Consider the following 12,933-nt stretch of genomic DNA (forward strand, 5'->3'; position numbering starts at 1 on the left):
CTATGGATTAAGCTGCATTCACACAGCCGTATGGGGGACGTATATAAGGCCGCCGTGTATACGTAGGATATATGTCCCCCATAGACTGCAATGGGCGCACGGCGCTCTACGGGAGCAGTATGGTGCTGCACAAATGCCATTTTCCACTATGGAGAGGGGCGGGGGTGAGTAGCGCTCACCCCCTCCTCCTCTCCCCGGCGCCGATGTGTGCCTGCCACGCTATGGCCGGCTCTTGTCAATGTGAATATAGCCTTAGACATAGTCCAGGTCCGCCTTGTTCTATTCCTAGCGTCCTACGGTGGACATGCATGTTCTAAAAACCCAAAGTGTATTGCAGAAAAATTAATGAAAATTCCATCCCTACAAGGGGCAGCTCACTCCACAGGTTTTCAAAATCTGTAGCAAAATTACTTTACTATTGTAATCTGTGGTTAAAGGGAGTTTGTCAGCAGATTAGACCATACAAAACTACAGACAGTGTTTGGTATCTGTTGAGTTATACTGAGAGTGTTGTTAGTAGCAGCAAGACTCTCAAAAATGCATTTATATTCCAGGATTGTAGCTGCACTTGGAGCAGAGAGAAGGGGTTGTGCTGCAGTACAGTGTAGGGATCTCACACACTAGAGCACCCCCAGTTCTCTGAATCCAGCTACAATCCTGAAATATAAATGCATTTTTCACAGTACAGCTGCTACTAACGCGCACAAAGTAGCAGCCGGACTGTGACACAGATCTCCAGGTACATAACTGTCTGCAGCATCAGAAACGACTGGAAATTTTTGTGGAATCTTCTTCTAGTTTGCTCGAGCCGGTCCCCAAACCGTATGTAGGTGACTTACATCTTGTGTTAATATCCATAAATGGTGCAGCGTCCCCGGGGCTGGACTTCATATCTGAGGAATCGTTCCTGCAGTGGTTGCTCAGTATCCTGCGGCTTTGTCTCTTTTCATCAGTTTCCGATTTGTGTTAATTAAATATATTTCAGACCGAATTCTCACATTACAGCAAGAAAATGAAAAAGCTTGTCAGCTTAATGGTCTTACCGAGATCCAATTATTCTCCCGATGTAACTCGTACACGTGGCCTTCTGTAGTAAGACAACAAGTGGATTTCTTTAACTAATGTAATAATGTGTCCTGCCACTCAGTTTAATACTATGGCAGTGTTGGCAATTGTAGCACACAGTGCTCTGGTATCTATGTCACATTAAAAAGATTGTGAATGGAAGTGCTGGAGATAACAGAGCGCTGTAATCAGCAATTTCTGAAAGGCTTATACTATTGAATGTGGGGGTTGGGGGCAGTTTGAGCATGTGCTTTGCTGCTCCATTCAATAGTATGGGAGCTTTGGAAATCGCAAAGCACAGCGCTCTGGTATCTAAAGTTTTTAAATAGACTGTGAATTGGAGTGCTAGAGATACCAGTGTGCTGTGCTCTGCAGTTTTTGAAAGTCTCATACTATTGAATGGAGGTGCAGTTTGTGCATGTCTGCTTCTGCTCCATTGAATAGTATGGAAGTTTTTGAAATTGCCATGCACAGCGCTCTGGTATCTCCAGCACTCACATTCTATTTAAGTGCTGCAGATACCATATATCAGTATCACAAATTAGTAAGAACTGAAGCCCTTTTCTTGTGATCAGTGGGGGTCCCAATAGTACCCACGATCAGATTGTAACCCCCCCCCCCCCCCTATCCTCTGGTTGTTGAAAAGGATGGCTGCTTTCTTCCAAAAACTGCTCCCCTCCTGACCATGGTGATGCATGTAAGTTCCGTTCCTCTCTCTACAGTTGAGTTGCAATACCAGGACAAACCATGGTCAGGCGTGGCGCTGTTTTTGGAAGAAAGCAGCCATGTTTTTAGTTCTCCGGACAAATGATTTTTGGAATATTTATTAGTACTATTAATATTGCCAGGGGAGTTTCCCTGGGATTGTTGTGGGTTGTTACAGTTTGGAACACAATGAACAGTCCGGAGTGTAACTTATTTATATCCTGCTGCTTATTGATGGGGAGCAATAGTAAATTAGATGCGGTTGCCAAATAGTCTGTTTATAACTTCTATGAATGTTATGAATTGCTCCGTGCTGCACACGATGTATATGAGGAGTTGTGTAACCCGCTGTCTGGAGTACAGGTACTGCGCATGCATAAGTAATAGGTTCGCCCATGGATTTGTCTGATTGATTTGCAAATCCTATTTATAGATCTGTGTAGGACTGGATATCTATGTACAATGTAATTAGGCTTGTGCTGGGTGTACAGACGAGTGCCTACAATCCTATGGCATGTATGGTTACTCAGTGGTTGGCACCATTGTAGGTGCAGGGATGCAAGTCAAACCATAAACAATACACTGTATGCATGGAGTTGGGGGGGCACATTTGAATTACATGCGCTCAATAGCGTATTTTTCAGACTATAAGGTGCACAAAAAATCCTTTGATTTTTTTCAGAAATCAAAGGTGCGCCTTATAATCTGGTGCGCCTTATATATGAACCATACTTGCAGACAAAAGCTGCTTCGAACTGTGCACAGGTCTGCCACCTGCTGGTCATTCATCCTTATAATCAGGTGCGCCTTATAATCCGTTGCGCCTTATATATGAACCTAGACGTCTTAGCAGGCATTTATTGATGGAGCGCCTTATAATCCGGTGCGATTTATAATCTAAAAATACGGTAATATGCAGACAATAGCTTGTGGTTATATGTAACAATTGTACAAAACTCTTTCAATAAATTGTTAAATTAAAAAAGAATACATGCGAAGGAGATGTGACAAAGCACAGGCCCTCCTAAAACATCTGGGACCTCTTTGGTATGAAGTTGAATCTACACGGGTCATGAGCAGCTCAAAGAGGCTCCGTCCACTGTTTAATTTTTTTTACTTTCGAGATGCCTTGTTCATCTCTATGGAGCTGACGGATATTGCACCACACTCAACAATCTCTGTCGGCTCCATGTACAGGGCATCCGGCCATGTGCGACCCCCGTTCTAGTGATCCGTGGTGGTATAATCGCTGAGACCCCCACCCATCAGCTTGCTTTGTGGATTTCACCCCATTAAACTACTAGTCCCCTCAGGTCAGGTATGAAATGTTATTCTAGAATTACCTTTTTTATGTGAAATCTCACATGTTTACATCTAAAAAAAATAAAAATCTCCTCCATAATCATGTGAAAGTGAGCAGAAGTTAGTTATATTTTGGCTGAGATGAGTCAACTCTAGAGGCTGCTTTTGGTTGTGTGCCCCTATTTTCGGTTCTGTAGCGCCTTATAACATTCTTCTGGTGTCATGTTAAAGATAATAATCTTGTCTTTTAGATCACATCAAACTTGTGCTTCTGTGATCTACAGAACCACTGGTAAATGTATTGGGCCCATATTCAATTTACTTTTAGATTTTCCGAATATAATACTTTATATATTGTGTCTGACTAAATCAAGTCTAACATGGAATCATTGTCTTTGCAGGAGGCGGACAGCGGGGAAGAAGAGTGCCGGTCGCAGCCTCGAAGGTAAATGTCTGTGATTTTGTACAATTTTTTTGGATGGTCATAACCCGGGCACCTCTGTTATTGTCATGCTGTTGTTACACGCCAGGACACAGTTTCTGCTTGTTACATCAGGTGTACGGTAACAGGAAATGGCAGCAACTTTCTAGTTCTGTGTAACCGTGGGAGACGTCATTCCATTCCTGGAAGGGTAATAACAGGGCCCTCGGTTAATGGCTAATAACAGGGAATCCGTAACTTCCCGTAACTTTATTATTAGGCTTAAAGGGGATTTATCGCCTCCCTTTCTAATGTGGAAATGACATGTGTGGAAGCCTGGTCTTACTGTGTAGTGAGTGACATCATACATTGCTCCAGCCCGACCTGTCTCCAGAGTGTCATTGTTCTCTTCTATTGTTAAGTCTTCTGTTGGAGTAACTAGTACATGGGATAAGTGGATAAGAAAGATTGAAAGGTCCTATCCCGCCTTTTATGGGCATCATGGTGGCTGAGTGAGTAGCACTTTTGCCTTGCAGCGCTGGGGTCCTGGGTTTGATCCCATCCAGGTCAACATCTGCAAAGAGTTTGTATGTTTGCGTGGGTTTCCTCCGGGTACGCCGGTTTCCTCCCACACTCCAAAAATTACTGTTAGGTTGTTTAGATTGTGAGCCCCATTGGGGACAGGGACGAATTTGACATGCTTTGTACAACGCTGCGTAATCTGCGCTATGTAAATAATGATTATTTATTATTACTAAATGTGGTTTTTATTTTCCTGGATCTCCAAATGATCGATTTCACGAATCCACATTCAGTTTTGATATGTGCTTTAGATGGATATTGCTTTGGCAAACTTTTCTCACGCCTAGATAATCTCCATATAGCTGAGGAAGAGGGGAGTAAACCCTCTCAGGCATCTTAAAGGAAAACTACCATCAAAATCCATCATGATAAACCAAGTGCACTTACTCATAGATCCAGGCACCAGGACTGTGATAATCGTCTTATATTTGTTATCTATGGCCGCCTTTCTTCTAAAATCAACTTTTAAAATTATGCTAACAAGCCCAAAGGGTTCTGGTGTCACCAGAGCCAGTCCATGCTGCAGCTTCACAGGCTGTTACACTGTGCAGGAGAACTCGTTATTGTACATATAGCCTAAGGCTGTGCTCGAGTTTTTGTAACTAGACAATTGCATCTTTTATACAGTATATGTAAAGTTTTATTATTGGACGTACATCATCCTGTGTAAATGGGAAAGTGCCTATTGGTAAAATTGCACAGGATTGCAATTTACATACAGACAAACTACCAGACGTCCAAAATTTACTGGAAATGATGGTTTGCTTATGTGCACAGGTCATAGATTCCACTGTTGCATTTCTTTTACTATGTTGTTTATGACGTCTGGATACTCCTTCCGTTTTCGATCTGGGTTATTGGGAGAAGCCGCAGTCCTGAGGAGTGATTGTGTTATCAGTACACGCTGTGCCCGACCACAAGACGTCTTACACAATAACACGGCTTCCGCCAATGCTGCAGGATCTCGCCACAGATTTATCTGCTTTGTTTAGGTATTTCTTTGCCAGGTAATAGTCAGTTTATTTTCCGTTGACCTGAGATTTCAGGACACTTTGTGTTATATCAGGGTTGAGAAACAAGTATTTACGTCTTATGAATCTTGTGATACCGTAGTCTTCAGCATTGTGCGGACTCATTGTTCTAGTAGTCACACATTTTGCTGTCGCTGCAGACAATGCCCTGGCCGGTTTTACATAGGCATCATGTAATAGCACCCTTAAAGGAAATCTACCCTCAAAGTTAAAGGGGTTGTCCACTTTCTGCAAATATTTTAAATTGTTTGTGTAAGGAAATGTTATACAATTTTCCAATATAGTTTCTGTTTCAATTCCTCACGGTTTCCGAGATCTCTGCTTGCTGTCATTCGATGGAAAGCTTCTATATTTACTTCCAATGGACAGAAATCTGACCATGGTCACACAGGTGCACGGCTTGTTATATCACACAGCTCTGATTACTCTGTGATATAACGAGCCGTGCACCTGTGTGACCATGGTCAGATTTCTATCCACTGGAAGTAAACATAGAAGCTTCCTATAGAATGACAGCAAGCAGAGATCTAGAAAACTATGAGAAATTTATACAGAAAGTATGTTGTACACAAACAATATCAATTATTTGCTGAAAGTTGACAACCCCTTTAAGCATGATTTACCAGGGACACTTGCTCATAGATTCAAGCACCGTGACTGTAGTAATCCTCTTACATGTCTTAAGAATGGCCTTGTTCCTTCTAAAAATCATTTTTTTAATTATGCTAATGACCCTGAAGGGCCCTCGGGGCTCTGGCTTCACAGGCTGTTACAATGCACAGAAGCACTTTTCCCTTCCTCTGTCTGCTCATACATTGGGAAGCCCTTATGGGTCATTAGCATTTTTTTTTTTTTTTTTTTTTTTTTTTTTTTTAGAAGGGAGGAGGCCATGGAAGACACAAATATAAGATGACCACCACAGTCCCGGTGTCTGGATCTATGAGAAAGTGTTCCTTGATTATCATGATGGATGTTGATGGTAGATTTCCTATAAAGGACATCTACCACCAGGATGAAGGATTGTAAACCGAGCACCTTCTAGCAGGACCCGCAAGTCTTTTAGCTCCTTATGCCCTTGTTTTTACAAAAAAGGCTTTAAACATTATGCAAATGAGTCTGAGGGGCTCCAGGCTACATAGCTACTAATTGAGACCCTAAGGTGCATTTGCATAATGTTTGAAGCCGTTTTTTTTTTTTTTTTTAAATAAAGGCACGAGACACTAAAAGAAGAGCAGATCCTGCCACAAGGGACATAAACCGGCATGTAAGTGTGCTTGGTCTACAATTCTTCATCCTGGTGATAAATGTCCTTATTAGGGCCATTTGAAACCAAATCAACTGCAGATCTTTGTGCATCTGTGCTTTAGTAGTGTCTCAAATTGCCCTGGCTGATATTTAAAAGTAAAAAAAAAAAAAAAACCTTTTATACCTACCTAGTGACTGAGTCCAGTAAGGCAAATTGGACTCTAGGCGCCGGTGCAGTAATGTAGTGAAGCTGGAGTAGTCCCCCCAGTCTTTACTGTGCTGTACCTACAGGTGCTACACGGGTGCTCAGGTGTACTGAAGGGTGCTTAGGTGTGGAGTGCACTGGACCAAGGTAAGTATGTTTTTGGTTTGTTTTTTTTGGTTTGTTTTTTTGTTGCAGGTACGGAGGTAAAAATACAGTGCAATCTGCGATGTCGTAAGGACCTGTCGGTGGTTTAGTTTCCCAAATTGCCCTGAAGGGTTCCCTGCTCTGTAGTCTAATTGTTACTTTCCAGGAACTGCAGTAGTTCTCCTCCTGTGATCTGTCCCGTGTGACTGAATTTTAAAGGCAGATCACTATGGTTTACCTCAATACTTCATACAACCCTGTAAATCCATCCTCCACATAAAACTGCCTATAACCCCACAAGGCGAGTCTGTTCCCTTTCATTTTCTATTGTCCTACATGTCACTGGCTTTTCCTTTATCCCCAAATTGCTCGATAATCACAACTTTCCACTGCTGTGCATCCCGTACACGTCGGATAGGGATGAGTGAAAGCTCCAGCGACTGATCCGAGCAGCGACTACTTGCTTTATGGACGAGGCCGTCATTGCTCTCGATCCCATGGAGATAGAAGTCACAATTTCTCATAGTTGAAAATCTGGTTATTTTGGTTGTCTAAAGAATTGGCCCAATGCAGACAAAACGGTTAACACGACACAAGGGAAGCTGCACCAAGCACCCAACACACTGTCCAAACCCTGTGACTGTTTTGGACCTAAATAAACGCTTTTTATGAATTTTTGGAACGTGTTTGTCTAAACGTAATTTTTTTTATTTATTTTTTTTCTTTGTTGGGTTGACATTTTACATTTTGTGCCGGATCAATTTCACAGAAAGGTAAAATCCCTTCTGTTAGACTATTTTTAATATGTAATGGGTGTAGGGGAGGTTATGGGTATGGTGTATGTCACCAAAGAACAAGTAGTGTGGGGTCATTGTATATTTATGATTAACATGGGTTAAAGGGAACCTGTCATCTCCTTCTCCAATCCAAAACCTTGTCCTCAAAACGTGTTTTTATAGCCAGACAATGCTGCAGCGTGCCTCCAAAAAAGTACTTTTATTCCTCCTATCCCCCCCCCCCCTCCCGTAAGATAAAGTCAGAGAGATGGGGAAGTTTGGCAATGCCTCCTCTCTCCAACGTCACTCAGCATCCCATCCCATGAGTTCTCATGCTGAGTAACGCTGGAGATAGACGCCCGTAGAAAGGGCCCACAGGAGGCTGATCCGTCATGAAGTCTTGCATGTAGTGCAGCCGTGTGCTAGAATGATTTCCAGGCTAGTGCATATGCGCTAACTACAGGAAGTCCCCAAGTTACGTACAGGATAGGGTCTTTAAGGTTTGTTCTTAAGTTGAGTTTGTATGTAAGTCGGAACTGTATACTTTATTATTGTAACCCCAGCCTAACTTTTTTTTTGATCTCTGTGACAATTGGATTTTAAAAATGTTGGGTTGTCATAAGAACCAGGATTAACACTAAAGCTTCATTACAGACACCTGTGATAACTGTTACAGCTGGTTATTGTAGCCTAGGACTAAAGTACAATAAATTACCAATATCCAGAGGTCCGTTTGTAACTAGGGGTCGTCTGTAAGTCAGGTGTTCTTAAGTCTGCCTGTATAATTAAAAATTGAATTACAAAGGCATGGATGTGCTTCTGGTCTGCACCTTTGTGGGGGTTTTTTTTTATATCCATTGGGGTGAAAAGTAAATGAAACAATGAATATGATTGTACATACTGTATGTATAAAGTTACTGGAGGAAGTGGTGGTTTTATTGTGGCCATCGTTAAAGAAGTTCTCCTGGAATAATACTTTTATGTTGGTCTCTCCTTGTAAAGGACATCGGGTTAAAGGTAATTGAGGTATCGGTATGATTTTTTCCCCTTTTAAATTTCTGCTGTATGTTTATTTTCCTTGTATACCTGGAAAAAATCTTTTACCATCTTTTACCTCATGTACATCACCAAAATTATCTGCTTCTCCACCGGCACCACTTTTTATCAATTTTTTTTTTGTTTTCATGTTTGTCACAGCCAGACGAACATCCACAAATGTCCCCATCATGTAATTTTTCTATGACTTTACAATTGTCACCTTCAAAATGTGTAGAAAATGGGTTATCGTCCGAGTTGCAACATAACATACATATATATATATACTCAATGACTTCCTTGTTTTCTCTCTTTTTTTTTTTTTTTTGTTACCTTTTTTAGTTGTAATCAGTTTCTTCCGTGTAAAAGAAGAAGAAAAAAAAAAATTTCTGCCCTGACAGATTATCTCACCGCATAAGCTTGTTTGTAGTAACATTAACTTCCGGAACAGACAAGGAAAAAATACTTGCACAGAGAACATGTAAAGATTTTTTTTTTTTTTTTTTGTTTTGTTTTTGTTAGCGAAGTAAATTCTGTAATTCCGTGTAATATCAGTGAATTTTTATGCATGTCCTACAAAAAAGGCCTAAGAATCTGAGACCACCACCTACTCTCAGACCCTAACCCTGACATCACTTGGACTTTTTTTTATTTATAAAAATATACCTAAAAATAATAAAAGTGAACAGGTGTAATGTTTTTCTGAATTCTTTTATAAGGGTTTGTAAGAAATGCTGTAATTCCACAAATACCATTGAAGGTGATAGTGACCCTTATTTTTGAGATATTTAGTGTGAAGAAACAAGGCCATAAATAACAGAAGATTACCACAGTCAGTGCCTGGATCAATGAGAATGTGCCCCTGATGTATGATGGATTTTGATGATAGATTTATAATAATTCCTTTATATACTGCAAACACAGATTCTGCAGCGCTGTACAGAGTTTGCCGAATTGGTCCTTGTCCCCAATGGGGCTCACAGTCTAATCAACCTACCAGTAGGTTTTTGGAATGTGGGAGGAAACCGGAGGACCCGGAGAGAACCCACGCAAACACCGAAAGAACATACAAACTCTTTGCAGATGTTGACCTGGATGAGATTTGACCCAGGTCCCTGGCGATGCAAGGTTTTAGTGCTAACCACTGAGCCACTGTGCCCATTAACTGTGTTAGTAGCTGCGTTTCCAAGATTTCAGATGGTAATGTTGCCAGGGGGATCCAATGACTTCAGTTAGCTAGGAGCCCGGCTACATGTGTGCTGTACCTAGTAAAGCCGCTACATTGCGCATGCACCAAATTGTCATAACATTTGCTGTAAAGGTGAGGCGGATATCACAATACACAGTGTGCATGATCCGGGAGTCCAAAGGGGAACCAAGTACTCTGACCCCTGCAGCCTGTCCCACCTAGAATCTGGGGAATGCAACCACCTACACAAGTTTATGTAAAAAAGAAAAAAAGTTTTGGAACCTAAACCCTAGGTGCATGAACGTTTTGGGGTCTTTAAACCTACTGACAGGTTCCCTTTTAAGTGGGCCAGCAAAAATTATTTTTTTTCAGATCCCCAAAAGTTAGATTTTGATGCACATGTTGTAATGTAACTGGATGCTACATGATTTCTCTACATTTATATTCCACGAGACCAAAGATATAATTCTAGGTGTATTTTTTCAGTAGGACACATTAAGAAACGCAGGTTCTACAAGCATGACAAAGAGAACATTCACCCAGAGACCAGTTTGTGAGGTCTCGGTTTCATGGTTGTCCCTCTGGGCAAAAAACTTGTGAGTAATATTATACCTGAGCCTTAGTCATGTCCTCTCACACCTTCCCGGGCAGGGGTGGTCTGCTGTAGGTGTTGCTTGACAAGACAATTATAGGTCATGTTAATGGTTTGCAGGAGATTAGTCTTTGAGAACTTGTTATTATTTATTATACTTTTTAGTGGATTTTAGTTTTTTACTTGTATACATTTTTTAATCAGACATTGACTCGTACAGATTACAAAGTACAAATGTATATAAAAAAAAAAAAGTTGCGTTGAACAGATGGTCCGAAACGAACCCCCCCGCCCCCTCTTTGTTTACAATTGCTCAGCAGATTACCGATCCGGTCTAAGATTAGGAAATCTGCCTTTTGTATTTGTAAATGATACACATGACAGGCAGATGGATAGGACAGATAGCAGAGTATTAGTCACCTTGTGTTATGGTCTTTTACATCCTCAGATTGTGCTGACAATCATTTACCCAGACTAGACCTGAGCTTGAACTATAGACTTGCCAAGGCCTGACGTGTCCTTACAGTCAGCAGGAGTCTGGGTCGTGTAACAGAACAAGTCCAATCACAGAACTATTATTCAGGACATAAAAGATGATGGTAGAGACACTTGTACAGGATCAGTCACCTTGTTCTGTATTATCAAATGTATAGAAATAAAACAATTCCCAGATTTACCAGATGTAAACAGCAGGCAAGACTCCCAGGTAGCGCAGAGTCCATATTTTCGTTGCCTGGTTTACATCCGGCTTCCTATACTTCAATGAAGTTATCCATACACCGCAGTCCGCTATCCCCCACCCTATGTGCATACACATATGAGCTCTGTTTGGCAGAGCATGCATGTATTTTCAATCAAAAGAAAAATAAGCCGCTCCCAGATACCGTCGTCAGTCAATAACTTCTCAAATGTAGCCGTCTTCTTCTGTGCCAGTCTATTATCCAGCAAAGATAGTTGGGAGTCCTTTACACTTCCACTTATGCTCAATGGAGTCTACCAACAGGTGTGACTATACAAAGCCAGTGATAAGTAGCAGCCCTGGTGATCTGTGTAACCATACCTTTTTGTGTGGTAGCAGTGGGACTGTGGAAAAAATTAATTCCATGATTGTAGCTGGAATTAGAGCATTCGGGGTCTACGATCTCTTCACTGAACATAGTCCCTGCCTCTGACCTGAATAAGAGCTGTAACAGGCTTCTGGTTAGATATTATAGCAGTGGGGTGGGTGTGCTGGGAAGAAGTTTGAGTGCAGAGATACAGCAGTTATATTCCAGAATTGTAGCTGGTCTTGGAACACCAGAGGAGTCTCTTCACACTGCATTCAAACTGCTCCCCAGCCCCTCTGCTGTAATATCTAACCAGAAGCCTGTTACTGTTCTTACAAGGCAGTGACGGTGGCTGTATTCGGAGATCTCACACACCAGCTTTAATCCTGGAATATGAATGCATTTTTTATACAGTTCTGCTGCTACTAACACACAAATGTATTGTTACACTGATCTCCAGGGCCAATAATTAACACTGTCTGAACATACTCTGTAATCTGTTTCAGCCCATCAGTGTAGACATCTTGGACTACAACTTTAATAGTCATTGATCTGCACTGCCATCAACTTTCTATAAGTCTTAGTTTCCTTTAAGAAAGTCTGACTGATCACAAGACGTAGCTTAATACTGCCGACTTAGCAGACCGCTTTAGGGAATCCTAACTATCTGCACATGGCAGCTTGGCAAGAGGTTGGCACACCTTTCTAGCAGCTGGCAGACAGCCCAGCTCCGCTCCATCTGTTAGGCTTGAATCAGCACGCTGACTTAAAGGAATGTCCCGCACCCTTCTGACTGGGTGAAGCTGAGGCAGCGTTTTAGGAATACCCGGACTTTCTGGGATAGAACAATTTTTGGAATTCTCTAAACAAACGCCACGTCCCCTCCACTGTTATGTTACACACTTGTATCCTTCTCTTCCAGCTAGTGACTGTTAACTTATGTTTTTTTTTTTTAGGGTTTATTTATGCAACCTGTTGCTAGTGGACCCTGGGTGCCAAAATGTGGGTGTTCTCGTGGGAGAGCAGAATTGTAATTGAATCAGTCCACTTCAGTGCCAAGTCCTGGCGCAGCCGCCAATTATCAGTGTTACGTCTGAGTCATTGAGTCTTTCAATTAATAATACAGATGCTCATCAGTAATTTCATCTTAGATATAAAAGTCACTCCCTGGTTGTTGAATATTGAGCAAGAGATGTCTAGTTCTATGTAAGATTTGATAGAATTGGGTCTTCTTCTGGAGTCATCTGATTCATATTGATCACCTCTCCATAGAATATGACAGGACTCCTATTCGTCCTGATTTACACCCCCCACACACATATATACCTTGATTGACAGCTCTGCCAATGGCACGTGACCATGATGTGCCAACAATGGTCACAAGCAATGTCTAGCTTAATGTTTGCTATGATAGAATTTAGGAATTTCGTGTCCTTGATCTACACCTTCAGAGTTTTTTATATTGATGACCATGGTTGACGGCTGTTGAAGGCAGTGAATTATTGCTTGTTGGCAAGGTAAGTCCGACGGCACATAACCGTGGTCGCTCCTTAACTCAAGGACCACACACAGGCCAGATTTTACGGACCAACCAC

At 41.6% G+C, this 12,933-nt stretch overlaps 1 protein-coding gene across 2 annotated transcripts in view; it reads left to right on the forward strand.

The window, feature by feature from the left end:
- The window catches only part of SSH2 (slingshot protein phosphatase 2), a 148,812-nt gene that overhangs the window by 56,827 nt on the left and 79,052 nt on the right, over positions 1 to 12,933 (forward strand). For both annotated transcript variants that reach the window (XM_072138348.1, XM_072138350.1), the window contains one exon: positions 3,474 to 3,517. In XM_072138348.1, the coding sequence (XP_071994449.1) occupies positions 3,474 to 3,517 (44 nt within the window). The remainder of the gene's footprint in view (positions 1 to 3,473; positions 3,518 to 12,933) is intronic.

This window comes from Engystomops pustulosus, chromosome 2 (assembly GCF_040894005.1).
Source record: "Engystomops pustulosus chromosome 2, aEngPut4.maternal, whole genome shotgun sequence".
NCBI lineage: Eukaryota > Metazoa > Chordata > Amphibia > Anura > Leptodactylidae > Engystomops > Engystomops pustulosus.